Genomic DNA, 25327 nt, shown 5'->3' with positions numbered 1-25327 from the left:
GACTCCGCGTGGGGTACGACATGGTGGATCCTGCTATCTCCAAGATTCAAGTCAAGTCGAGTCGAGGTGGACTGTGCGTCGGTTGCCAAGATACCACAGATGTGATGATATATGGATGCGAAGGGGTGAGATGGGGAATGAGATGTTTGTGCAGCAGCTGCAGAAAAAGAATGGGACGCGCAGAGAACATTGGAAGCGAACAAAGTGGGATGAGCAGATAAATAAACATCCGCAACGCAGAGACAGCCGACGGAGATGGGCGGTGATGAATGATGAGAGATGAATGAGTAATCACCATAGCTGGTCTCACATTAATTATACATACATGTTATCCTCAGACTTAGCTTGCTATCCTCACTTGGACGTCCAAAAATAATCCCGACTATAATGTTCACCGGTTTAGTAAGTACTCTGTCAGTCTAGAATATCCACGACCTACCAGAAGCTAATTAACCCCTCTGTAGATCGAGCACATGTCAACGATCTCAGCGATCAATGACCCATCTTCTTCCAACTCCACCGAGGGGTTCACATTCACAATCAGTGACTCTGCACCGATCTTGGGAGATTGTCATATAGGCGATTCGATATGTGTCAACGGAGCATGCCTGACAGTCACCGAATTTGATCAATCGTCATTCAAAGTCAACTTGGCTCCTGAAACGCTCAATCGGACGAATCTTGGTGAATTGAAGATAGGTGACAAGGTGAATTGTGAAAGGGCTATGAGTGCACATACTAGACTGGGTGGTCACATGCTACAAGGACATGTAGATTCCACGGCTACGATCATATCTAAAATCCAAGATGGTGATTCGATCCGATATCAATTCGCCTTACCACCCAATTCAACATTGTTACCGTACATCATCGAAAAAGGTTATATAGCGATTGACGGTGCTTCTTTGACGATAACCAACGTAGATGAAAAAGAGGGAAGTTTCGGTATTATGTTGATCTCGCATTCACAGGAGAAATTGACGTTAACGGGTAAAAAGGAAGGAGATAAAGTGAATATAGAAGTGGATGTAGTAGGTAAATACATATTGGGAAGTACGAGTAAGATTGAAGGATTGGTGGAGAGGTTGGTGGAGAAGAAATTGAAAGAAAAAGGTCTGATATGAGATATGCAAATTAGGCATAGACTAAAGATATGTACATCAACCATGTATCGTCATTGTCGATAATAGTGCATCGATGCCGTATAAGATGGTATGCATGAGACAAAATGAGCGAATGTCATCCTTGTTGCTGTATACTGATACATATCCTGCACATGATAGATCGCAAATCATCACGCTACATTTCCAATGAGGGCACTAGGGAACAAGATTGGGTACAAGTAGACTTGCACACTGTACATGTTGTGCCGATGACATCTCATATTCCCACAATCGCACTTTCACTCATCCTGACCGATCAAGAACTCCTTAATCTCCTCTTTCATCTCCCTCCTTCTATCCCTTACATTCCCTCCGACCCAATACGGCAACTGCACAGGAACCACTTCGGTCCGGGAAGCTTTTGAGACCACAGTAGGAGGAGTAAATGTGGTAAGACAAGCATAACATAACATTGTCGCTAGACTCTCTCGACCTTCTCCATCACTTGACATGTCCTCTGAGGGGAAGGTCTTGGTAGGAAGAGATGTAAGTGCTGTTCGTGATTTCCATTCCAATGCATTTGGGTCGACCGGTCTGTGAGAGATCAAATATGGATCAATCAGTATATGCAACATCAGATGTAAAAAAGGGTTTAGACAGTATAAGATCTCATGATACTCACAGCTGACAGACCGGACAATTAACTTGACTTTCCTTCTCACCGGTAAACCTCAATTTATCACCCGTTCTATTGATAGTTGATACAGTAGCGGGGTGAGTGACAGCTAGACTAGCGATGAATTCTAAGTCCGAACACCATTCATCAGCTCGCTGTCATACGTGTTGTATTGGCTCATTCCATTCGATCGCTGTCAAGTGGCTTGACCTATCATAAGATTCTAGTCATAAAGAATGACTCACGTTCAGTCAAACTTTCCAGACTCCTCGTGTTTCCTTTCCCTCTCGAATCACCTTTCTTATTCTGTGGACCGGCATTATCCCAATTCCTAGCGTTTCTCACTAATCCATTCAGACCCTTTAGATGGGTATATATGGTAACTTCCTTCAGACTTATATCTTTCGTAGGCTTAAGTCTGATTATATCCCTTCCATTTGGAGCAGATGATTTACGTATGACTGAGAGATCTAGTGGTAAGGTGTATCCTTTACCTAGTGCTGTACCAGATATCAGACGCTGTGCTTGTCTGGTGGAAGTCTCAGCCAGAAGCACATGAGACAGGTCCGGTATGATCTGCGAAGTTGTGGTGATTAGAGACTCGAGAATAGAAGATAAGATTGAGGGTCTGGAAGCAGCCGGGAGGGTAGAGAGAACGGAACGAAGTCGGTCTAAGGGTGTTGATGATGAGGAAGAAGATGCGTCGGGGAAGAGAGGCAAGTCTGTATGGTTGACAATGTCAATTACCTTTATTTACGATTGATACTTGATCTGACAAACGTACCAGGATTCTTCGAATCAATCGCCAAGCTTTCCTTCTCTTCACCATCATCTAGCTCAGGTATCCCAATAATCCGCCTTATCTTATTTCTCAGATTCACATCATATACATCCTGACCCTTTAAACAAATCCATCCCAGACCATGCTCTTTATCCTCTATCCAATTTTTCAATACCTCTGATCTATCTTCCTCCTTATTACTACCCTCAATCACATCGGAAAAATCCACATGTATTATATAACCTTTATTCCAGACAGGTTGTTTTTCACCTTTAGTCCGATCTACCAGCCTCTTATCTCCCTTTCCGATATATTCCTTCGATACTAGGGTATCCGTCAATGCGATCGAGCTTGACCCGCCAGAAAGACCAATCAAGACGGACCCATCCTGCGGTAAAGGTCGATTACCACCTATACTTGCTAAACTCTTGTTTTTTAGTTCGCTCGGAGTGAGTGTGGTAGACCTCATAGCTGGATGAAGGGTACGTTGTAATCTGGTAAATAGGGATGACTCGAAACATGATCTATGGTGAATGAACCAATCAAAGAGATTGAATAATCAATCTTGGTCAGATATACATTGACGGAGTATAATCATTGGAGATGGGAGATAGGTACACTTACTTGCAATAAGTCACATTCCGTATGATATACGTACTTTTCGCTGTCCTGCATTTCTGACATTTGGATTTATCAAATCGTTGCACCTTGATCCGACCTGATGAAAACATCCAGACAATCGATCAGTCACTTTCATCTTTCTCCTTCCTGTAGGTTTGGTAAGCTCACGAGGCATCAGAGCCTCCCCTTGTTCCTCCGTCGCAAGTCCATCTGGTATATCTCCACAAGACATTTTGATCTGTGCGTGTGAGGTATGTTGACTGAAATGTTTTGTGCGTAACAAGAGATTATCTACATGGCAAAATTCAACTTTTTTGCCGCTTACTTAGAGGTTGAATTTTGAACGAGACAAAGCATGCGCCACGTGGGGGGATCTAAACTAAACTGCTAAAAGGATAAACCCCCGTTGGTTGCATTGGATCAAAACACCCACTCTACGTGGGCATGAATTATCTCAGCTGTCTCATACACATCTTTCGAGATACCGTTAACTTATCCATTGGATAGCTTTGTTCAATATGGTAGGACTTACTCGAGATGATTATCAGAAACCATTCGGATCAACTGTCATGGCCAGTGGCATGGCCAGTGGCATGTCCTCCTCTTCCTCTTCAACACCTTTGAAAAGAAGGAGAATCACCGTAAGGACTTGGTCTTTTGCCCTCCCCCTTGTCGTTCGTCCGACTGACATTATCGGTATATAGAGAGCGTGCGATAAATGTCATAGAGGAGGCACCAAGGTGAGCTCATCTCGTCAAGTAATACCTCGGTACACATAAATGAACCTGACCTATATCTGATATCGAACGTAGTGTTCACCCGGTCCCACACCCGATATCTGTGGACCATGCTCAGCGTTCGGGTCGGAATGTACATACGAAAGACCTATTAAGCGTCGTGGAGTGAGTGATCTGCACTTCAGCATCACCTGAGATGTGTGATAGGAAACATGATATGATCCAAATTCGATTGCTCATATACCATGATATAGCCTCCGGCGAAATCCAATAGTAACGATAATGGGGACAATCATCAACGAGCTTCATCCTCTGGAGCGTCGATACCCAATTCACCTGTATCGAAAGAGAAAGATGATCATTGGGTATACCAGGAGGTAGCGAGTCATGAGCAGCTGGAGGAATTGATAGATTCGTTCTATCGATTGGTTTATCCAGTGTGAGTAGACTTCCTAGTATGACGAGACCTAACTTCGTCTGACCAAACCAGCCCCTCATATATAGTCATATCAGCTAACTACATTTACATTCCATAGCCAACTCTTCTTCCACTGGCCATCATTCACAGCCGCTTTCCGAGATCGTCTATACACCCGCTCTCGCTCTTTCAACTGTCTCATCATGTCGGTCTGTGCATTAGCATCCGCTAGACTACGAGACGGTGCACCCAAGTACTGTCATTTGAAATATTGGGATCCATCTACCTCAACATCCGAAATGTTCTACAATTCATGTCTATCTTCGTTCCCAGTAGATTTAATCAAAGCTGGTGAATTCGATTACAAGAGGACTAAAGTGATTCTATCAATGATATGCCTTCAGTACGGCGAAATCGCTAGATCGATAGTACACATTGGGGATTATTGTACGTTATGTTCGTTGGATGGATTCCAAAACGAATCGAGGTGGCCTAAAGGATTGAACGAGATTGAGATTCAAGAACGGAGGAGATTGGTAAGTTCTTTCCTTCCAGTAGTACTACGGAATAGAGAGAGCTGAGAGTCGTTATGCTGGCTAGTTCTGGGCAGCATATCAAAGTGATATATACATTGCTACTACCTTTGGAGGAATTATACGACATCGTGAAGCTCAATCTACAGTATTATACCCTACTGAAGTCTTATCGGATGATGATATCACCGCTAACGGTATAGTGGAACGATCAACGATGAACAAAAAATCATTCTTGAACGGATGGAATTTCGTTAGTAATTTGTATAGGATTTTGGAACATGCTGTATGTCAGATGAGACAGAGGAACCAAACTTATGATGGAGAAAATCAAATCGCCTTGCTATTCTCATCGAAATCGTCAAGAGGTGGTAAGAAATTTGATCCTGGTCCAGAAGAGATCCTCTCGACGGTAGAAAGGCTGTATAATGATTTGCCGGATTGTTTAAAGGAGGCAAAGGAGATGTCGGGCGATGTAGATAAAGATATATATGGTTTTCAGAGTGAGTGACGATTACGATCTAGAACTGTGCATAGCTCCACAGGGTGACTCTCGCAACACGTTGGGAGCTGACCGATCTGTGTAGCCGCAAATATAATGATAACACTCCAACTGGTGAAAATGGTGATTGCTGGAATGGCCGAATGGTCCGTCGAACAACGGTGTGCAATCGCAGGAGAACTACTGGATTCCCTGGCAGCTTTGCCTAAGCCATTCATGCAAGCTTGCGGTGCGCCGCTCGTAAGTCATTCAATTCTTTGACTGGCCATACCATGGAGCCGTAGCTGACTGCTATTGTATGGTATAATTACAGATTCACCACATCGCCGGTGTGGGTCACATATTAGCCAATATCATCCAGTCTCCCCTTTCACCCACGTCCTATCTGCACGTTAGAACCGTCTTGCTTCGTATGGCAGATCTGCTATCTTCGTTGGAGAGTACCCTGAAATCGGCCAGTGTGCTGTGTATAGCTGCAAAGCTCAGGGATCACGTAGAGAGGATAGATGATTATATGATCAGTGCGACGGAAGCCAGCGGATGGAATTTTTCTATCGGCGTGAGTTGTGCTCGGCATTCTACTAAGATCACGTCTTCTCGATGAGCCAAGGCATCATCCTGACTTCTTTATGCTCTTATAGTCTGTCACCTCGAACACGGACGATCAGATTCGTACGCCTACTACGTACCCTCCCGAACCTCTCATGTCGATGACCCGACCCAACTCTTCAGCTCAACGTTCCACTCAGATGATCAACGTTCAATCTCAAGTATCAAATATCCCGCAACCTGCTCTGCCAAATACCTTACCAACCGATAACAACATTCAGATCATTGAGAGTCTCCTCAATCAGCCTGCACAGTCAACGACGACTGTCGATCAAGGAGATCAACAATTCCAATTACCCGATGACCTATTTTCAGATTGGTCCTTCATGTTCAACGAATTTGGTTCTCAAGGAGATGCTTTCGATTTCTTGTCCGCTTCAGCTTCAGCTCCGGCTCCGACTTCAGGTAATGCGGATTGGCAAATCCCTTCGATAAATGGTCTTGCCCCATGATCCATCGGACCGTGTTAGTGATTATGCAGGAAAAGGGGAGACAGGATTGGTGGGAATGGACGGACGATTGTCGCTATGTATCTAGTATAATCTATGTCATGTCATGTTATATTTGTATGCATTTATCGTTCGCCTAACTTTCTTAACTATGCTCCTCGTTGGGCACTTCAATCTCTAATTCCTGCTTTCATTCTTTGATGATCTCGGATGATCCTATCCTTTATCCTCATCTTGATATAAGCAGGAGATACCATCACGGGGAGGTTCCCTCTTTTTCCTTTCTTTCGCTTGGGGTTTCCACCACCTTTGTCCAACGTTTGGATCGCCGCCATCCCCTAAGTTTAAGAGAATATCAAATATATATATGTCGGCCAGTGTAAGTCTTTCACCTCTTAATGAAGATATTCTGACCAACTATTCTAAGTTGCTAAATTAAAAATCTCTCACATCTTACACTGTTGGTTGAAAGAGCTGACATCCCATCGATCATGAATCTGAACGTCATCACCTCGACCGTACCGGAGCTAGTCCTCGGTGTTGCGATGCTGTATATCGGGTATAGAATGTTCAAGCAGGGTATAGCCGTGAAACGCAATATCCATCCAGCATTTTCGACATCGTCGTAGTCTCGGTGAGTTCGGGGTATCGTTGGTCAGTGTTACTTTATTTATCCTTCTCCGCTGACTAAATTGCTATCATTCAGATCCGTTTCCGGAGGTATACCGCTCTACCAACCCCTCATCCCATTTCTCACCCCTCCTAACCCTTATTGGCCCCCTAAGGTCCCCTTTATCCTCATACCTCCTGGCCTCGCCTTTCTGTGTTACCTCCACCCTCCCCTCCCTAGCTTCTTCCCAGACCACCTCCCTGACAGGATCCATGAGGCTCCTCCAGTCTGGATATCGCGAAGGATCGGAATCGTGTAGTGAGCGTGGGATTTGAGAGGGACAGATGGTTGATTCGGAGGATTTCAGGTGGGATAGGAGGGTATAGAGCGTTGAGAGGTATGCTTGGCGGTCTTCTTTGGATGTCGTAGGTTGTGTATCGGACATATTATGGTTATGGTCTACATAGTGTTGCGATGCAATATCAGGAAGATGTACTCTGAATGAACGATCTCGTTTTTTTTTTGCGGTAGGTTACTGACCTGGAGATTGACAATGACGTCAGGCGAGAGAGTGAGCGGCATTCTCAGATGAAAGGTTATTTTACAAGATAGCATATCAAATCAAATCATATGTACGTATATAAAGCTACGAGTCCAGCAGGTGCTCCATCCAATAACCGATCTACGTATCGTCCTCATATCTGCTCAAGCTGATATCAGAGGAAAGGCGACTTAAGGGAATCCAGTAATGGGAGGATCACCAGAGATAGCGTTCTCCGCACCTGAAACAGTCAATCCACTCCAGTCCCAATTACCTGTGCAGGATCCATCTCCACAGAGTACGTAGACTCCATATTTGGCATCACTGGCAGTCTCCACGGCTGTACCTTATGGTCAGTAAGAGCTTCCAGCACGTGTAAAGAGAGGTTTTACTCACTATTACCAGAATCAAATACGATATTACTGATTTCAATCCCATTCGTAGGTTCACCGGTTGGACTGCCATTCTCGTAATCTTGTTGAATCACCACTATATCAGAACATATCATATCATACAGATCAGCCACCAAATCATGGAATGTGGATCGTATGTGTATCACGGACGATGGAATACTGACCTCCGTATTTTAGAGCATTGGTAATCTTGTTATCAGTATAAGTAACGTCCGATACTGATCCACCGGTTGCACCGGCGATAGTCTTAATTCTCAACCCGTTATCTGCGCCATCAACGGTATTTCCGAAAATCTTGACGTTGGAAACAACAGCATCGGATTTGATGGATCCCTAAATCATTCGTTCATCCATTCATGGCGGAGGGTTAGTACACATGACCCTTGAGAGTCACCTAATGGTAAACTTACGATACTGATCCCATGAGTCCCTTGACAGATGTTGTTGGAGAAAACGATTCCTGACCCTTTGTTAAGAGCAAGACAATCATCAATGCTGATACATGTATTTCCGTCGAGTGTGGTATCGGTAGCAGAAACGTCGACTGAAGGAAATAAAAATCAGTAGAAGAGCACGTCTTGACTGGTGAAAGATCTGGGCTGGGTGCACCCACAGCAATCTGAATTATGAGCGAGTGTCTCCCCATCGTCACCCAATTCGAATCCAGCTTTGTTATCGATCGTAACTCCCTTGATGGTAAGTGGGGTCTTGTTGCCGACCGAAAATACGTGGACTGGTGCGTTGAGAACGGTCAAATCCTGAAAAGGGAAAATGAAACCATTAGCTTTGGTTGTTACTTGATCAGAGGGCTGATGTATACTTACGGAGAATGTACCGCCCATGGTGACTTTCATCATTTTCTATCCAGTATAATATGTATCAGCAAGGTGATATTACGATTGAGTATGGGATCAGTTGAGGATGGGTAAATCTTCGGACATTTGAGGCTTGTAGTGATGCGGGACTCACAGGTTTGGTTTTTCCTCCATTACCACCTTTACCATCCCAATATTTAGCACCTTGACCATCGAAAGTATGGCCTACCGTGGCAGTCTCAGCATCAATTTGAGGATTGTCAATTGAAACGATGCAACTCACCACCACCGTTGAAAGTAATATCGGAACCGCCGATGAGGAACATTGGACCTTCCCATTCGACACCTCCCTCGAAAGTTACGTCACCCTATGTAAGGCAATATGTCAATCATTGTATACCAGATGATAGCTCGAGGAGTTACTCACAGTGACTGTAACGCTAGTCCCTGAACCCAATTTGGAGAGATCCAAGGCTTCACCGGAAGGAACGGTCTGACAACTCATCATCAGCATCAAATGTGTTCATTTGTTTGGAAGGTGACTTACGATAGCACCGAGTTCTGGCAAAAATATGCCCACATCAGTCCAGGTGTTCTGTACCGTGCTTGATGGTAGTGAAGGGAAACATACCGATGTCACATCCACTCGCGACGGCATCTTCGACATCATCGTAACTTCCGATAGTACTAACGCATCTTCTAGAAACATTCGATTCGGGAGGAATGACGAATGCTGAACAAGTAGCAAGTAAAGGAAGAATGGAGATCAAATGTTTATAGCCCATCATAGTATTGGTATAAGTTATAGGAAGAGTTCTTCTAGTCAATAAAAGTTGAAGGAATGTAAGTACGCTGGAATTGAAGGAATGTGCGAAGTTTGAAGTTTAAAGTTTCAAAAGAAGATCGAATTGATACTGAGGAGAAGATAGAAGAAAGAACAATGGTGTTGGAGTGATATGCAGCTAATATACCTTTCCAGGTCTCCTCTTCAGTTTACATATCTAGATATGATGACGCATCCAAACATGCATGCACATATATGTTCAAGTACCATCCCGTTATCAGATTGGGTTTCATCCCCTTCCCTATCAATCCGAAAGCCTAAATCCACAGTTTAGCTTTAAGAACTTGTTCTACCGATGTTGGTCGTCAAGTACCCTCGACCTGAAAGAAGGAACAACACTTCACAACAGTCAATCAAAGGAGCACCCTGCAACTTCAATTTACTGTAATCCACTAAAGGATGGTGAACGTTTGTTCGATGGTTAGCACAACAATGAGATTGTTCTGAGATTGTTCGGTGCCTGTATCATCTTGCTTGCGGACTGATGAAAGATTGTATGCTTTGGCTCAGGTTCACAGGAACATAGACCCATCAACAAGTCAAGTCCAGATCAGAAGTCAAATGCCACATTGGACGTTTCATCTTGATTGACTGATTTGATCGACTTCACACTGACGCTTGGAAACGATAAACTGACCTTTGACATGCAGTGCCAATCGCACCGTTTCATCGATCTTTGAGTCCATGCGCAATACAGACGCACACAATAGTCAATAACTGATCCATGAATGGCATTGAGGAAGTAAATCAAAAACCGACCATACAACTTGACTCTGCCAATCCGATGTGTTTGTGGCACGTGATTTTTCCGGTCAAATCCGTAATCTTCAATCCGCTATTCATGTATTGTCCACCTTTTTAGCGACATATGTTATACTCTTCAAACAATGTGACGAGCGTATCGCTTGTGCATTGGGTCTCTTGGTATGTGGCATTAGAAGGATCGATGCGCCGGCCTCCCTTGGTGGGGTTAACATTCCGACGGGTATATGCAATGAAGTATGGCTGATCCCAGAAAAAGGAATATACCCATTATGTCTTTAGATGTGAGAGTCGCTCTTCGTCAATACTCCTCATTAAAGCTTTAGCTTTCTCGACAAGTCGAGATTACGGAACATGGTGAGGGGTGACGGACTGTTGAAGTACCCCGGTTCCTGGGCATTATAATCCAGATACGGATGAATCAAGGATTATCCCAGTATCAGTCCATTTGCAGTATCGAGAGACTACCGAAAAATACCTTTTTGTGTGGCAAACTATATGCACTTACCTACCACTCACTTCACTCACTGAACGAGAGATTTCACATGTGTGAAATCAGTAGGTAGGTAGTCAGATAACGAATCAGCAAAAACTACAGTACTTGGGATTCCCAAATGGTCCCCCACTTTGGTACTAACCAAGCGATATCCAGCTTAGAGCTGCGCAGAGCTGACGGGATGCGGCGTTTTCTAGATCCTATGACCGTAGATGAAAGTCTCCAGCATAAATCGATAGGACCTCGAATCTCAGAGGGTTTATCTTCTAGGTTCAGTTAGCGAGAGGTCGGATAGGATGATTACAGTATGCATTGTCCTTCTTGTGTCCACGATATATTACTAAACGATTCAAAATCTCAATCAACTTGAGTCTGCATCTAAAATGTCCAGTTGTGCTATAAGCTATAAGATCTTAACGATGTTGATAATGAATCCCGGATCTACCTAATTACTCCTTGTGTATCCAAATATAGGTGACGCAGTGGCTCTCTGAACATTGAAATATGTCGGATTTGAATTCCCATTATAATAAGAAGTACAGATCCACGTGCCATCCCCATTCCCTGCGGTAGGTTGATCGAAGTAGATTTGGAATTGATAGTATACACCTGAAAGAGAGAAAGTTTGATCTGCACATCTCTGAATAGCAGTGTTCTGAGATGTTGTACCGGGTATATTTATCGTAACGGGTGGTTTACCAGCGACATTGTTACCTACCACCAACGACACAAAAAAGAAAAAAAAGGAAAATCAGCAAGTCCTGGGGCCATGGCCGTCATGCCAATAATCATTGCCGAGTGTAAGAATGAGGTTAACTCACCAGGATTACTATCTGTCTCGATCACACCTGAGCCAGAGAAGTATAAACCGTAATCCAGGTCGTCTGAGGTAACAGTTGAAGGAGCGGGTGTAGGTGACGGTGCGGCTCGTTTATATGGTCGTTTATTCCTTGCGATTATCTAAATGATCAAATCAAAGTTTCTCAGCTCTGCGCGGGGTCAGATGGGACTCGCACCGACTGTTGAACAGAACAAGTACGATGAACCTACCTGATCCCTCGTAGCTTGCTTCAGAGTACTGGTACCTCTTGAAGCTGGAGCCGGTACTGGCATTGGGACTGGGACTGGAACTGGTATTGCTGATCCAGAAGCGGGTATACACCATAGAGCCATGGAAAGGATGACAATGAAAGGGTTAAACCACATCGTCGAGGTAGAAGACGGAGAAAGACGGCTTGAAAATGGGTGGATCCTCCAGCAGCAACCGCTTCCACTTCCACTCGACCAAGATGCAGTCTATGGTGAGAATGCAGATATTTCGAGTGGGCTAATCATGTCGTCACATTGTTGTCTATATGTATCTTGTACAGATTGCCTGTTATCTGTCGACATGACTTGTATGTCTCTTCTGGTCTCACTTTTTTAACCTTCATTTTGAGGAAAGTAATATCGATCTTCAATAGACTAGTACAGGTTGATAGGTTACATTATTCGGATCTTAGCGCGATCGAACAATCACTGCAACTGATATACCAAGATAGGTTGACCGATGACAGGAGTCTTTCGTCGATGATAGTCGATCGACATTGGTGTCTCATAGTAGACGTCACTTCGTTGTTTGTGTTAGCTTTAGTGAACTATTATTCTGTTCTGTTCGGATGGAACCGATCAATGATATGGCTGGTTGGAAAGATTTCAATATTCATTACTCTGTCATAGAAAAGCGAACGACAAGCATCGAATCTACCGGATTGATCCGAGCAATTCGAAGAGTGATGGTTTCACATGCTTTGTGCGACTTGATATATGCGCCATCAGGCAGGGCGATCACTCATCACTGAGCTTGATTCAGTAGCAGTAAATATTAAGCCTCATCGGGTGTCGCACTGAACGACAATATGTCTAGCTATGGAGGTTTTAACTATAAAGCTAGTTTTTTTTCGGTTTCTCCGTTGATCGCTACGAGGGCACGAGGTGATACCCGGCTGGTTGAATGTCGAACGTAAAGCCATGTTCATGAGACAGATGTTGTTGAGACTGTGACAGTGATTTACAAGAGACAGAGACGAGTGAACGGACAGTTCACCCGGACTGATTAGAAGGCAATTAATCATAATATGGTCTCCTTCTAGTCGAGAGTCGAAAGGCAAATAGCAGACACGGTAGTCACCATATACTTCTTCGGGCACCGTATCATCATCCTTCATCTATCTGTGCTTCACTTCGTCGGATCACTCATTGATGAATCAAATGACGGACGTGTTCATTCTGAAGATTACTGACAGGAGGCATATGGAATGCAGTATCATGTACATGATCTCCACGCTTTCCCCTGTATGGGATGCTCATGATATACTAACCAGCAGGACTGAACGAATAGATTCAGCAGGATTGAAAGATGGTTACCGTGCCATCAACCCACTATTACTCAAAATCAACGACAAAAACCTTTTGTATTGACTTCTTCTATTCTCAATCCTTGTCCCTCACCTCTGTCTGGCACAAGGAGTTACTTACCAAAATGATGTGAGTCTGATCATAATCTAAACCTCGAGGATGGCATCCTGTATCTCACTCCTTGTGGTGGATTCAGGCGGGTCATACGATCGTCCCGTCACTGCTGGTCTAAATTCCATCCAAGCTGCCGCACTTAAGAAATACACGGCTACTGCTTCAGCGGGCGATACAGCGGATCTGAACGCTTCGTCTGGCTTGTGAAGCCGGAGAGCGACGATTGGCAAGGTGATGGTATCGGTAGGAACCTTAATAATGGGTGTGACTCTGGCAGTCATATGACCTTTGCTTTGCTAGATCCAGGTAGACATTTGGTGTAGATTGTTGAGCAAGCGGGCGAGTGGCGGCAGTATAATTTCAAGAGTTCTATTGGGGTCTGAGCAGGCCACTCGGATCACACTACTTTTTGCGTAAAGAGTCTGCTTCCGTGTCAGATGTCAGAGGAGGGTGACCATGCCTTTCAGTATGATAAGTATGATCATGATAATGGATTAGTCGCTGTTCCGCTGTCCATGCATGCATGAGCTGACTGCCTCTGTCAGATGTGTTGATTGATGACAGCCACTGGGAGTGGAGATGACCGTGACCGCGTGTAACATCACGTAAATTCAGACATCCACCACCACCACCACCACCACCACTTTCACTCCAGCTCATACAATATTCTCATACTCATCCTGACAACATATATAGCGTAATATAGCTTGACCAGTATCGAATATCACAGACGACCACTCAGAAGAGATCCATAGCTGATGCGACGTTGAGCACTCCCACCGAGTAGACAGCGACATCATCATGTCCGACTCAAGCGCAGCAGTAGCACCGACGAACGGTAACAACGACCAAGCGGGACCTTCATCATCATCTTCCAACCCTACATCTCCTGACCCCAACCCCAAGGCCGAAGCATCTTCACCAAGTGTCAATGGCTCTCAGAACCACAATCACAGTGATGATCCTCAAGAGAGGATAGCTGAGCTCGAGCAGGAATTAGCTGCAGTCCGACATGAGAATGATAAATTGTCGAATCAGTATAAAGGGTTATTGGGGAAGTTGACAGCTATGAGGAATACATTGGGAGACAAATTGAAGGAAGACGCTGTAAGTTTAAATGGAGGAAATTAAGGATAGAGCTGATGAAGGATAATGATATAGGAAGAACTTGATAGACGTGAAAATACAATCAACGTCCTCACCTCTGAAAACAGCGCATTACAAGAGACGCTCAGCTCCTTGCAAGCGGAACTATCATCTGCCTCGCAGGAATCTACCAACCTCACCACTCAGCTCAATCAACTTCGTTCACAATCTGACTCGTCGTCGTCGGACGTACTGAGTTTGACTAGGGAGATGAGGGAGTTAAGGGGCGAGATGGAAAGGTTGAGGATAGAAAGGGAAGAATGGGAGGTGGAAGCTGGACGAGAAAGGGAGAAGAGAGAGTCGATAGAAGATGAACTGAGATTGATAGAGAGATATCAGCGTGATGAAAAAAGCAGATTGGAGCAAACGTTGAAAGAGTTAGAAGAGGAGAGACAGAGAGCAATGAATCTACAGGAAGTACTGGAAGAATTCCAAATTGGTAGGTTTATGCTACATTATATCCATCGTATCACTCCTGTCTGTCTCTAAACTCTCCTTATCTTTTTTTCATTGTGTGATGTCCAGTGTGGCTAACTAAACCTAATGTGGTAACAGCCAAAGACTCGGAACTGCGTCAGGCAACGACCGAACTAGAAACCCAGTTACGTCTAGCGGCAACTTCACTATCAGAATACAAATTACGTTGCGCAAATGCCGAGACTAGATTGAGCGAAGTATCGTCGAGTGCCGGTAAAGTGGGGCAACTGGAGAGAGAATTGAGGGAGAAGAATGTGTTGATAGGGAAATTAAGGCATGATGGTGGGTCTGCTAATATTCCTCAAGGGATGCTCAAGCTGATCTCATGGGCCTTGTAGCCGTGGTGAATAACGAACATCTGACAGAAGCGTTGAGGAGGTTACGGAAGAACTCTTCTGATAATAATGTTGATCGGTGAGTGGAATTCTCAGTGGTTTGCCCTTGAAATCGAAACAGACACGAATCAGATCATTCAACCGCACACTTTCATGATCAATCGCCATATATGATTTCGGATTGAGAGTTCCTCGGTGCTCATTAAACCTTGTCCCCTTACTATAGTCGTCTGGTCACGAACATCCTCCTCTCGTTCCTCACTACATCTCGAGGTGATACGAAACGGTTCGAAATGTTATCCTTACTGTCGACGATCTTGTCGTGGGACGAGAACGAGCGTGAGAAAGCGGGATTACAACGTAAGGGAGGGACCAATCTGGCTGTGGAAAGTAAGGGTAGGAGAGCAAGTGGGAAGGAGAAGGAGAGGACAGCAGAGGAGGAAGCTGCTATGAATGAGGTGAGTTGCACGAATTTCAACTCATACTAACCTTTCTCAACGATCATCAAATGTACCATTGGGCTGAATTTTGCGTAATACCACCCTCCCAGTCATTCTCCAACCTGTTCGTCGAATTCCTCCTTAAAGAAGCATCTCAAGGTCAATCCCGCCCTTCCATCTCTTCGCCTCCTCCTCCAACACCTTCAGCGGGCGAATACCCACATCCTCATCCGCATAGGACTTTCTCGCAAACATCTCTCAACTCACCTTTCTCCCCTCCTACCCAAACTCTATCGTTCTCCCCTCCGCCTACTGCATCAGGAACGACGACTCCTTACTCACGTCCGAGAGGATTGAGTAACAGCTCATATACGTCTGAAAGACCGGGTTACGGGACCGCTGGAAGGAAGATCAGTGGTGGATTGAGGGATGTATTAGGTGGTTCACAAGGGCAAGGCCAGGGGCATCAATGATGATAAGATGAGAGTGCGAATTTAGCACCAAGAAAGGTTGTATTAACAGATTATTCAGAAAATAATAAGCGAATCGCATAAAACGAAAGAAGACGCAGAACCGGAGATTTGGGTTATATTCACACATTAATGCAATCCACTACAAGATCTTAGAAGATATGAAGATGTGATGATTAATTGGCATTCTTTGCATTTCGCTTAACCCAATCCATTTCATAAATTTGTTGATTGTCATAACACAAAATTTCCAACACCTTGGTTCCGCTTCGATAGTCTTCGGTAGTACAGTAGCTTCGAAAGGAGATTAGGTGTTTGTTTATTTATCAGTAGATCATGGTTCATCAGGTCTTGCTTCATACTATACTAGATTCTCTTGCATGAATATGAAATCAATATCATCCGCCATCAATCCCTGGAACTCGTAATCTTGTGAGCGAGAGCATCAAACATGATAATCCATTCATGATGATGTTAGTATGTATGTATGGTTTGCATCTACATTTTATCCTGAGTTCAAACATCTACATATCCCCTATCTACCTTAAAACAAATACCTTCCACGAGCCACAACCCTATATATTTCAGGTCAAATTCATCTGCTAGGTCCATTTGCGACCATCCATCTCACTGATTGGATCAGTTTATTCAGATTTTCCTCCAGCCTTCTCTGCTGCCTTGATGGAAGCAGCGTCAGTCTGGGGTCCAGATGCTTTACCAGTCAAAGATTCCAATAATCCACCACCGGCTTTGAAAGGTCTCGCCAAATCACCTTCGGCCTTCTTACCCCACAGATGTAATTTAGCAGGGTTGGATTCGAGAGTTGATTTGAGTCCCATAAGACCTTGGATGAAGAGTGGTTGAGTGTATTTAAGGTATCCGTGCTGTAATAAAAGGATTCAAATTAGCTTTTGCAAAGACAGCAGGAGAGAGGTAAAAGCCGGTTGAGACTCACGAGGAAAGCCATGAATGCAAGGGACTATAACAGACGAATTGTAGAAGTCAGCTATCCATTCGGGTCAAAGTTCGGTACTCCAGACGAAGCTGATACTCACCACAAACAAACTCTTGATGGCTTTACCAACTTCAGCGAGATCATAATCTTTGACGGTAGTTTGGACCAGCTCGGGTTTAGCATCGGGATTCTGTAGTCCACATATATCAGCTCAGTTCCCTCGTTGAATATTAGAGATACTCTTCATCAACTGACCATAGGAGGAGCTGGGTTGACGTATTTCAAGACCGTTAGATCATTTCTCTTTCTGATCTAAATACGTGTATTTCCAGAGCGTCAGCTAGATGCCTACTTGAAAAATGACATGGGGAACACAGTTGACTCACCTTGAGGGTAATGTAGTAGTAGATGGCCAACGAGATAGCTTGACTTGCCACGTATCCGATACGAAGGTAGTTGACAGTTTGAGGATCATCCATTGGGATCCTTCGGGCCACTGGTCAGACGACAGCAAATGCCATGTATCAGCTAAGAAAAACCGGAGGAAGATTGGATCAGCTACACTGACCTTGCATGGCACCGAGGGAGATGAGCAAGTTGGATACAGCTGGGTTGTTCATTTTGCTTTATTTTGTGCTTTGGATTATAGAGTGAATGTATGAAGAGAGGGAGATGAGGAAGATGAGGTAGGTGTAGGAGAGAGAAAGATGTAGAAGGTCGTGACAGATTGATACGAGTGGACGCCATCGGTCACCTTGCAATTCAGGGTAACAGGCATCCAGACATAGAGCTTCATCAACGCATGTGGTATGGTATCATGCTATGCAGTACGAGTGCCACACTCGTCGTTACACCGGTTAATTCCGTCACTCGCACTACGGGTACCACCCATTCTTTCTCATCGCGTTACCATTCCGAGCCATCCCATTCCTGGTAACATGAGATAGATAGATAGATGGATGGATGGATGTATACGCAATAACATCTCAGCTCCTCTCACCATATCCTTGTTCAACTTACCCAAAATGAGACCTCAAGTAGTCCGAGCCACCCGACTTGTCGGTCGACGATTCAACTCTTCCTCTTCCTCTTCCTCCTCATCCTCTTCTTCCCCATTAAACAACCCTAATGTGCAAAAAGCCGTCGAGGGGGCTCAAAAGGCTTACAACCAAACTGCCGCTACTGTCAAGAAGGTAGCTGGACCCTTGGGTGAAAGAGTCGGTTCTGCTCTTGGTGGTGAGTGGGGTTCAAATTGGTAGGGGAAACGAGAATAAGCTTATTGATTACGCATCTGTTTGTCTCCTTGTTTGCCTTCTGCGTATCAGGCTACAGAGAACCACTCGTATACAACTCGAAAGTGGTAGCATCAGTAGCCAAGCAAGTATGGCAAGCTGAGAAACTATCTCCACCCCTCGATACTGCCGTTTGGGCCAGAGCCTACTCCCAAATCTGGTCGAGAGCTTCGAATTTAGGTTACTGGAGGGATTTGTTGAAAACTGGTGCATGGGCTGGATTGGGTGTTGCTGTGAGTCTTGCCATCGTACTATCGAACGATATCAATGAGATCCAAATACTGATTGAGTGAACTACATCTTCCCCTCTTCCCCTCTTTCGTTTATCTACTCCGACCAACAGGCTCTTGAGGCTTACGGTATCTTCAAAATCGGTGAGATTGTCGGACGAAGAAATCTCGTAGGATACAAGGTCAAGGAGTAGACGGTGGGCTGTCCAATGAAAGATGTGTAGGAGAGGCGGACGCGGGGATAGATAATGATAATATAGATGAGAATCATATTTCAAAAAAAGTTATCCACCTACTTTGGTGGAATAACCCGAGGGGGGTTTCAATTGATATATCTGATATCATGCATTTTCTTGCTTCATTTTGTTCGGCAATAACTATCTTCTACCCAGTCATGTTCTCGATCCAGTGCATGATACCTCTTCATCCGTGCATCCCTCTGTACCCCTGTATGCATGCGATTGTGGGATGAAGAAGACAGGGTTGAGTTTGCGATAGTCACTTCTATCCAAATTTGATTCCGTAATCCGAAACTGACTTCGACGTCGACCTGACTCGTTCGTCCACTTTGTTCCCAATTTCAACTTTTATCTCATCCGATACATCTCACAGAACTTATCATCAAAAGCAAAGCTAACCTTCTGCTATCCAGCCATTCGACAGTAGAGTAGCACAATGGTGAGCGGGCAATCAGAGTCTGATCCGAGTAGAGCTCATACAACCACTTTTTTTTAGCCCACTATCACCGTAGACAAAGCCGAACTTTACAGGAGGTTAGAAAGGGAATATACCACTCATGAGTTCGACGAGCTGTGTTTCGACTTTGGTATTGAGCTTGATGAAGATGTAAGTTATATCTGCCTTCCGGCAATAACGTGTACACCGCAATCAAATCCGCTATATAAGAATCATACTCATCATCTGTGTCCAGACAACCAAAGATGTAGAAGAGGCTCGAGCAAAGGGATTACCCACCCCACCACCTCAACTGAAAATTGAGATCCCAGCAAACCGATACGACCTGCTCTGTTTAGAAGGCTTAGCCAGATCTTTGAGGATCTTCTTGCAGAAGGAACAGCCTCCGACGTATACTTTGTCAGTGCCAGACAAGTTGCAGGAGGTTTACGTTGAAGCTTCGGTAAGTATAGCTTTCATATCACTCAAACACTTTGGCCACGTACTGGACAAGTCAACATTGTCTCTCACCTCTCCTGATCTCATCATCATGCTATTCTTCTGGCGATATGCTAATCGCTGCAACCTATAGACCTCACCTCTCCGACCATACTTCGCCTCGGCCATCCTCCGACTATCCCGACCAATGAACCAGTTAGAGTACGAGAGCTTCATCGACCTGCAAGACAAGTTACACCAGAATCTATGTAGACAGCGTAAATTTGTGGCTATCGGTACACATGATTTGGATACTATCGAGGGACCGTTCAGGTACATGTGTAAAGATCCAAAGAAGATCAAGTTTGCGCCATTGAACAAGGATCAGGAGTATACGGCTGAGGAGTTGATGGGTGTTTATGAGGTAAGCAACATCACATCATCCTTCGTAACCACATCATGCTGATCGTGTTGATCTAGACCGACCGACACCTTGGCAGATACCTCAACATCATCAGAGATGCTCCTGCCTACCCTATCATCTATGATAGTAAAGATAGAGTTCTGTCTATGCCTCCCATCATCAACTCGCAACGTGAGTGATTCATGACCATCTGCATCAAGAAGAATACTGAATCAGATACTTACGCAGACTCCAAGATCATCGCTGGTAAAACGAAAAACATCTTCATTGATACAACCGCCACTGACAAGACCAAACTGTACGCCAATCTTATATGGTCTACTCGTATTGTGGCTGACCAGATTTGATAGCGACATCGTCATTAACATGATCTCAACCATGTTCGCCGAGTACACTGAAATTCCCTTCACGTAAGTTGGAGCGATTGCGTGGCGAACTTCGCTTTCAATTGACCATCTGATTCATGCAGTATCGAACCCGTCAAAATCATTTTGCCTGATGGTTCATCCCACCTCTCCCCTCCTCTTGCTCCTCGACCCACGACGGCTTCTTCATCCTATATCAACGCTGCTACTGGTCTCACCCATACTCGAGAAGAGATCTGCACTCTTCTTACCAGAATGTCATTGACCGCTACACCTTCCACTTCTGATGCTGATGCCCTCGACGTTCAAGTACCGCCTACCCGACCTGATATCCTCCACGAGTGTGATATCATGGAAGATGCAGCTATTGCTTACGGATTCAATAACCTCCCGCAATCTATGCCTACTACCAATACTGTTGCGAAGGCCTTCCCCGTGAACAGGTTGGGTGATTTGATAAGGAAAGAATGTGCTATGGCTGGATGGATCGAGGCTTTGCCTTTGATCTTGGTGAGTACATACTCAAAGATCATTCTGGTGTGTTTTGACGCTGACATGTATGTGAACAACAGTGCTCTCACGATGAGAACTTCGCATGGCTCAACCGACCTGATCCAGGACATTACGCAATCCACCTTGCCAACCCTAAATCTTTAGAATACCAAGTAGTCCGAACTTCCTTATTACCCGGTATGTTGAAGACGGTACGGGAGAACAAGGCTTTAGCGTTGCCCATGAAGATCTTTGAATGTTCCGATGTGGCCATTCAAGATCACAAATCAGAGAGACAATCTAAGAATTACAGAAGATTATGTGCGGTTTACATGGATAAGAAATCTGGATTTGAAGTTACCCATGGATTGTTAGATAGGGTCATGCAAGTGCTCGGTGTGCCGTTCTTGGAGAAGAGGGAGAGTAGTGGAAAGTATGGATACTATATTGCTTCTTCAGAGGGTGAGTCAAGGTTCCTGTTCGCTTTTGCATCAGTGAGAGTGATTGACTGATCGCTGATCTGACTTGTGGATTAGACCCCACATACTTGCCTGGTCGAGCCGCATCAGTATACTACCGACCCAAACCCAATGTCCAACCTACCGAACCTACTCCCTCAGGTCCATCATCCGAAGGACCATTATCCACCATTGCCTCAACTCTCAAATCAGCTTTGCCCTCTTCCTCCGAAGAAGGTAAACCATGGTCAAGGGATATCATCATTGGTTCACTTGGTATCTTACATCCTACGGTGCTTAATAACTTTGAATTGACTAGACCTTGTTCGTCGCTTGAGATTGACGTGGAACCTTTGTTATAGAAGTAGATCGTGAGATTGATAGTAGATATAGTAGATGCATTTTATGAGATACATATCATATGCGATGAGCATTCAGCGTTCTAGAGTCGAGCACATGGCTTTGGTGGTTGATGAAAGATGTTATGACTATAAAAATTGCGCTGTTTGGGTGGATATGCGGAAGTTCCGATGCTGTTTAGGCACAGCGTCTATGATCTATCGATCTCAGCCCCAAAATATCTCATCTAGATGATGATCCTATCGCTCTCTATTCTACCAATCTAATCTGACTACTGCGCTTTTTTCCAGAGTTCATCCAATTTCCACCTGCTCGCCCCCTCCTCACTCAACAGATTCACACACGCTCTGAACTCGGCATCTGGACCAAGATTGAGAGGGACGATGGACCAATCTGAGTCAGGGGGTATACGGGGTGTTTTGGGATATTCATGTGGTGAGGCCGGTATGGAAGGATGAAGTGGGTTTTTGAGAAGCTAAAGAGGAACAAGCAGGAAGAAATATCAGTCGATGTTCATGCTAGTTATCATACCATATCTTATCTTCTCAGCAAAGAGGAAAGGTGAAAATTTCCCGAAGAGATGTTCAAGTGGAGAGGAAAAATCCATTCACCCATCTTCTCAGCACTCCATCTCCTCTACTTACCACCCCCCTTCCCCTCCCTTTCACCTGAACAGTTATAACCCAATCATACCATCCGCCGGAACCTTCTTCACCTTTCACCAAATCTCCCTGGCCCCTCTCGTCTAGATACTGCGATAGGGAGGTAGTATCGTACACTTGGACAGTATGTCGATGAAGTACGTCGGAAGCTTCGCTTGTGGATGATGTGAGAAAGGTATGGAGGGGAAGCAGGATTGGGGGTGTGGACGTAGGTATAGAGGGTATAGATTGTGTATCTTCGGATGATGGTGACATCTGTGGGGAAGATTCAACTCGTTTTGATGAAGAGGCAAGAGGAAGAGGTCCAGATGGTTGATTGAGGAACCATGTATTGATCTTCTTATCTGACTGTGATGAGGTATCGACGTCTGTGTTGAGATATCGATTGGAAGATGTCATCGATCGAGTAACGGTCGATGTTGAGGCTGAGGCCACACGAGGGTATACTGACTGACATCTCAGGCATGTCCGAAGCGCGAAGATAGGCAATGACATGTCGAACGACGATCTATCTGGGTTTTTATATATCTGTTGTGATCCTATGAATACTAGACGATGATGAATCTTGTTAGCATACGAAGAAGAGGAGGGTCACGAATTCGAAATCTCAACATGTCGAAATCTTGAATGCGTGCAAAACAAAAACACTTCCGCCGGATCTCCCGTGTCAACAACATATGGTGACTCACAACCGGAATCATGGTAAGATATCAATCATGACAAGATATAACAAGCATGCATATGTTCACTATCATCCTGATACACCCGCCAACGATCATTACCCTACAGCTCCTCATGAGGTATAGCAGTCTTCTCTACCGTTTCCTCATCTTGCAATTCTGCCGTCTGCTCCGGAACAGGTTCAGCAGCTTCCTCTTTGAACGCTTCTGCTCCAGTCACCTGCTGAGCATCCACTGCCTCTTGGGGAATAGCATCTGGAGCATCATCAACAGTCCCACTTCCGTGTTCTGATGCTTGTTCGGCAGCTTTCTTCGCAGCTGCCCTTTCCCTTCTCTCTCTATCTCTTCGTTCAGCTTCGTCCAATTTCGCCCTCCTGGCAGCAGCTTCGCTCTTCACTGAACGTTCTTCCGCAGGTTCAGGTTCAGAGTCGTACGCAGAGGTGATAGGTTCAGGTATCTTGACTGGTTTCCGCTGGACTTTCTCCGAATCGTTCGTCGTGGAAGTCTCACCGGTAAGTTGGAACTGTAACCATTCGAGTAATGCGTTGAATTTCATTGCTCCTATGATATCACACAGCACAAGAGAAGTCAACCGATGATTTTGATTCACTTTGTCTGTGCCTTTGGTCTTTGGTTGATTCACTGACTCACCTTCGTACTCTGTCAAGCCCTCCTTGGACGTGGCCTCAGCAGGCCATGATACGACTCTAGTGGCGTCTTTCGTAGTATCTGCCGAGTCGTATATACCGAGTGACGAGATCAAAGAATGGGAAGTGGTATCACGGACAAAACCGAGGTGCATCTACAGTTTATATTGTAAGCTGAATTTGTACAGTCGTTAAGACAAGAACTCAGCTTACTTTGCCTGATAATCTGTGAGCTAGAACTTTCCACAAGAACGGTATTGAAGGTGCGGAAGGATGTATAAGTAATACATGTGGTAAAGTGGGTTTCTACCCATGCCTGTCAGCTAAACATTGCTATATCAACCAACAAGGCGAAAGGAGCTCGGCTCACCTCTTCCAAGAAAGTTTGTATAATCCTATCTTCATTCCCACCTTTACTATCCATTTTCAATTTCTTCACTCTGTCCGGTACCAAGGATTTTGCATATTCTATCAAAGCACCTTTCTTTCTTTCACCTTGATAATCCCTTGCAGCTCCCTTTCCAGCTCTGGGGAAAGCCTTGATAGTTGGGAAGCCCTGGATCTGATATTCCGCACATAGACCTTTGTTCTTCTGATCGTCACAGTCAACAGCGTAGAATGGGATGAGGGGTGAGAGGGATTGAGCGGCAGAGGTGTACTCTGGTCCGAGGGCTTTACAATGTCCACACCATGGTGCAACGAATGCTACCATCTAAAGTCCATATGGATCAAATCAGCTGACGTTGACTGGGAGCTGTGTGAGGTAGCTGACAAATCGATAGTGACTCGACACTCACCGCTGCATGCTCGGTTGACATGGCCTGCTTGAATGATTTCGCATCGAGGTTCAATACTGGCTGACCGTACATCCCTGCTTGTGCAAAGGGTAGGAGGGCCGCGGCCAGGACCAAGGGTGTGTTGAGACGCATGATGAGAGCTGACTGTCTGTCGCTGCAGGGGGTTGCTTCGCACTGCTTTCGTCAGCACTCAGTTGTATCTCATCGTCCAGATGAGTCTGGTCTGGTGCTTATATACATGCGAGTTGTATTCTGGATCTAGGTGGACGACTGACGTGGAGGTCATCACTTACGTAAATACATTCATCGAGTGTGTCTAGACAGTTGGGGTGCCACCAACACTTTTTTTCGGCGAAATATCCCTTTCAACGAAACGCCGATCTACCAAAAATGTCGGATTGGAGATTTTCACCTCACCTCTCTCTGTATGCAACCTTTGGCTCTGTCTCTGTCTCTGTCGTTGCTGGTTTGCTGTGGTTGCTCTCTCGTGGCTATCGGTATCATTCAATATCTCAAGTCTGTACTTCTCTTTTCCTTCTTCTTCATCCTTCAATCCTTAAAAA

The 25327-nt window shown here is 44.8% G+C and overlaps 13 protein-coding genes and 1 non-coding gene across 14 annotated transcripts; 5 read left to right on the top strand and 9 right to left on the bottom strand.

Annotated features, from left to right (window-relative positions):
* Positions 1-387: 387 nt before the first annotated feature.
* Positions 388-1124, top strand: L199_003312 (riboflavin synthase, alpha subunit; the record flags this gene model as incomplete). Its single annotated transcript, XM_064889045.1, has 2 exons — positions 388-402; positions 465-1124. 2 exons carry the CDS (start codon positions 388-390, stop codon positions 1122-1124), a joined length of 675 nt encoding a protein of 224 aa, XP_064745117.1.
* A 278-nt stretch (positions 1125-1402) lies between these two features.
* L199_003311 (uncharacterized protein) lies at positions 1403-3413 on the bottom strand (the record flags this gene model as incomplete). The annotated part of the gene is made up of 6 exons (XM_064889044.1): positions 1403-1697; positions 1786-1906; positions 2025-2501; positions 2564-3084; positions 3185-3278; positions 3350-3413. 6 exons carry the CDS (start codon positions 3411-3413, stop codon positions 1403-1405), a joined length of 1572 nt encoding a protein of 523 aa, XP_064745116.1.
* Positions 3414-3699: 286 nt separating this feature from the next.
* L199_003310 (uncharacterized protein) lies at positions 3700-6432 on the top strand (the record flags this gene model as incomplete). Its single annotated transcript, XM_064889043.1, has 9 exons — positions 3700-3822; positions 3886-3921; positions 3994-4083; positions 4173-4357; positions 4455-4872; positions 4937-5372; positions 5457-5611; positions 5685-5930; positions 6013-6432. 9 exons carry the CDS (start codon positions 3700-3702, stop codon positions 6430-6432), a joined length of 2109 nt encoding a protein of 702 aa, XP_064745115.1.
* A 695-nt stretch (positions 6433-7127) lies between these two features.
* L199_003309 (uncharacterized protein) lies at positions 7128-7484 on the bottom strand (the record flags this gene model as incomplete). The annotated part of the gene is made up of 1 exon (XM_064889042.1): positions 7128-7484. One exon carries the CDS (start codon positions 7482-7484, stop codon positions 7128-7130), a length of 357 nt encoding a protein of 118 aa, XP_064745114.1.
* Positions 7485-7771: 287 nt separating this feature from the next.
* Positions 7772-9593, bottom strand: L199_003308 (uncharacterized protein; the record flags this gene model as incomplete). The annotated part of the gene is made up of 11 exons (XM_064889041.1): positions 7772-7926; positions 7983-8069; positions 8158-8326; positions 8404-8537; positions 8607-8751; positions 8818-8853; positions 8963-9033; positions 9092-9176; positions 9236-9301; positions 9356-9369; positions 9440-9593. 11 exons carry the CDS (start codon positions 9591-9593, stop codon positions 7772-7774), a joined length of 1116 nt encoding a protein of 371 aa, XP_064745113.1.
* A 1411-nt stretch (positions 9594-11004) lies between these two features.
* On the bottom strand, positions 11005-11121 carry L199_003307. The gene has a single exon (XR_010449958.1). It is a non-coding gene; the product is annotated as a 5S ribosomal RNA (ribosomal RNA).
* Positions 11122-11355: 234 nt separating this feature from the next.
* L199_003306 (uncharacterized protein) lies at positions 11356-12116 on the bottom strand (the record flags this gene model as incomplete). Its single annotated transcript, XM_064889040.1, has 3 exons — positions 11356-11624; positions 11732-11870; positions 11961-12116. 3 exons carry the CDS (start codon positions 12114-12116, stop codon positions 11356-11358), a joined length of 564 nt encoding a protein of 187 aa, XP_064745112.1.
* Positions 12117-13453: 1337 nt separating this feature from the next.
* L199_003305 (uncharacterized protein) lies at positions 13454-13702 on the bottom strand (the record flags this gene model as incomplete). Its single annotated transcript, XM_064889039.1, has 1 exon — positions 13454-13702. The coding sequence occupies one exon, from the start codon at positions 13700-13702 to the stop codon at positions 13454-13456; it is 249 nt and encodes an 82-aa protein (XP_064745111.1).
* A 520-nt stretch (positions 13703-14222) lies between these two features.
* Positions 14223-16292, top strand: L199_003304 (uncharacterized protein; the record flags this gene model as incomplete). The annotated part of the gene is made up of 6 exons (XM_064889038.1): positions 14223-14528; positions 14583-15006; positions 15123-15326; positions 15383-15458; positions 15606-15837; positions 15930-16292. 6 exons carry the CDS (start codon positions 14223-14225, stop codon positions 16290-16292), a joined length of 1605 nt encoding a protein of 534 aa, XP_064745110.1.
* A 641-nt stretch (positions 16293-16933) lies between these two features.
* Positions 16934-17864, bottom strand: L199_003303 (uncharacterized protein; the record flags this gene model as incomplete). The annotated part of the gene is made up of 6 exons (XM_064889037.1): positions 16934-17173; positions 17245-17268; positions 17345-17434; positions 17500-17556; positions 17631-17740; positions 17813-17864. 6 exons carry the CDS (start codon positions 17862-17864, stop codon positions 16934-16936), a joined length of 573 nt encoding a protein of 190 aa, XP_064745109.1.
* Positions 17865-18269: 405 nt separating this feature from the next.
* On the top strand, positions 18270-18960 carry L199_003302 (uncharacterized protein; the record flags this gene model as incomplete). Its single annotated transcript, XM_064889036.1, has 3 exons — positions 18270-18480; positions 18570-18769; positions 18880-18960. 3 exons carry the CDS (start codon positions 18270-18272, stop codon positions 18958-18960), a joined length of 492 nt encoding a protein of 163 aa, XP_064745108.1.
* A 481-nt stretch (positions 18961-19441) lies between these two features.
* Positions 19442-21980, top strand: L199_003301 (phenylalanine-tRNA ligase, beta subunit; the record flags this gene model as incomplete). Its single annotated transcript, XM_064889035.1, has 10 exons — positions 19442-19444; positions 19502-19612; positions 19698-19904; positions 20034-20303; positions 20360-20474; positions 20532-20601; positions 20654-20713; positions 20773-21178; positions 21241-21622; positions 21697-21980. 10 exons carry the CDS (start codon positions 19442-19444, stop codon positions 21978-21980), a joined length of 1908 nt encoding a protein of 635 aa, XP_064745107.1.
* Positions 21981-22249: 269 nt separating this feature from the next.
* L199_003300 (uncharacterized protein) lies at positions 22250-23135 on the bottom strand (the record flags this gene model as incomplete). Its single annotated transcript, XM_064889034.1, has 2 exons — positions 22250-22453; positions 22590-23135. The coding sequence occupies 2 exons, from the start codon at positions 23133-23135 to the stop codon at positions 22250-22252; spliced, it is 750 nt and encodes a 249-aa protein (XP_064745106.1).
* A 288-nt stretch (positions 23136-23423) lies between these two features.
* Positions 23424-24896, bottom strand: L199_003299 (protein disulfide-isomerase domain; the record flags this gene model as incomplete). The annotated part of the gene is made up of 5 exons (XM_064889033.1): positions 23424-23881; positions 23972-24122; positions 24181-24273; positions 24338-24679; positions 24765-24896. 5 exons carry the CDS (start codon positions 24894-24896, stop codon positions 23424-23426), a joined length of 1176 nt encoding a protein of 391 aa, XP_064745105.1.
* Positions 24897-25327: the final 431 nt, after the last annotated feature.

The sequence above is a fragment of the Kwoniella botswanensis genome, chromosome 1 (genome assembly GCF_036426115.1).
Source record: "Kwoniella botswanensis chromosome 1, complete sequence".
In the NCBI taxonomy this organism is placed as follows: Eukaryota; Fungi; Basidiomycota; class Tremellomycetes; order Tremellales; family Cryptococcaceae; genus Kwoniella; species Kwoniella botswanensis.
Note: the sequence above shows the minus strand (reverse complement) of the source record. Positions and strands in the feature narration are given on the sequence as shown.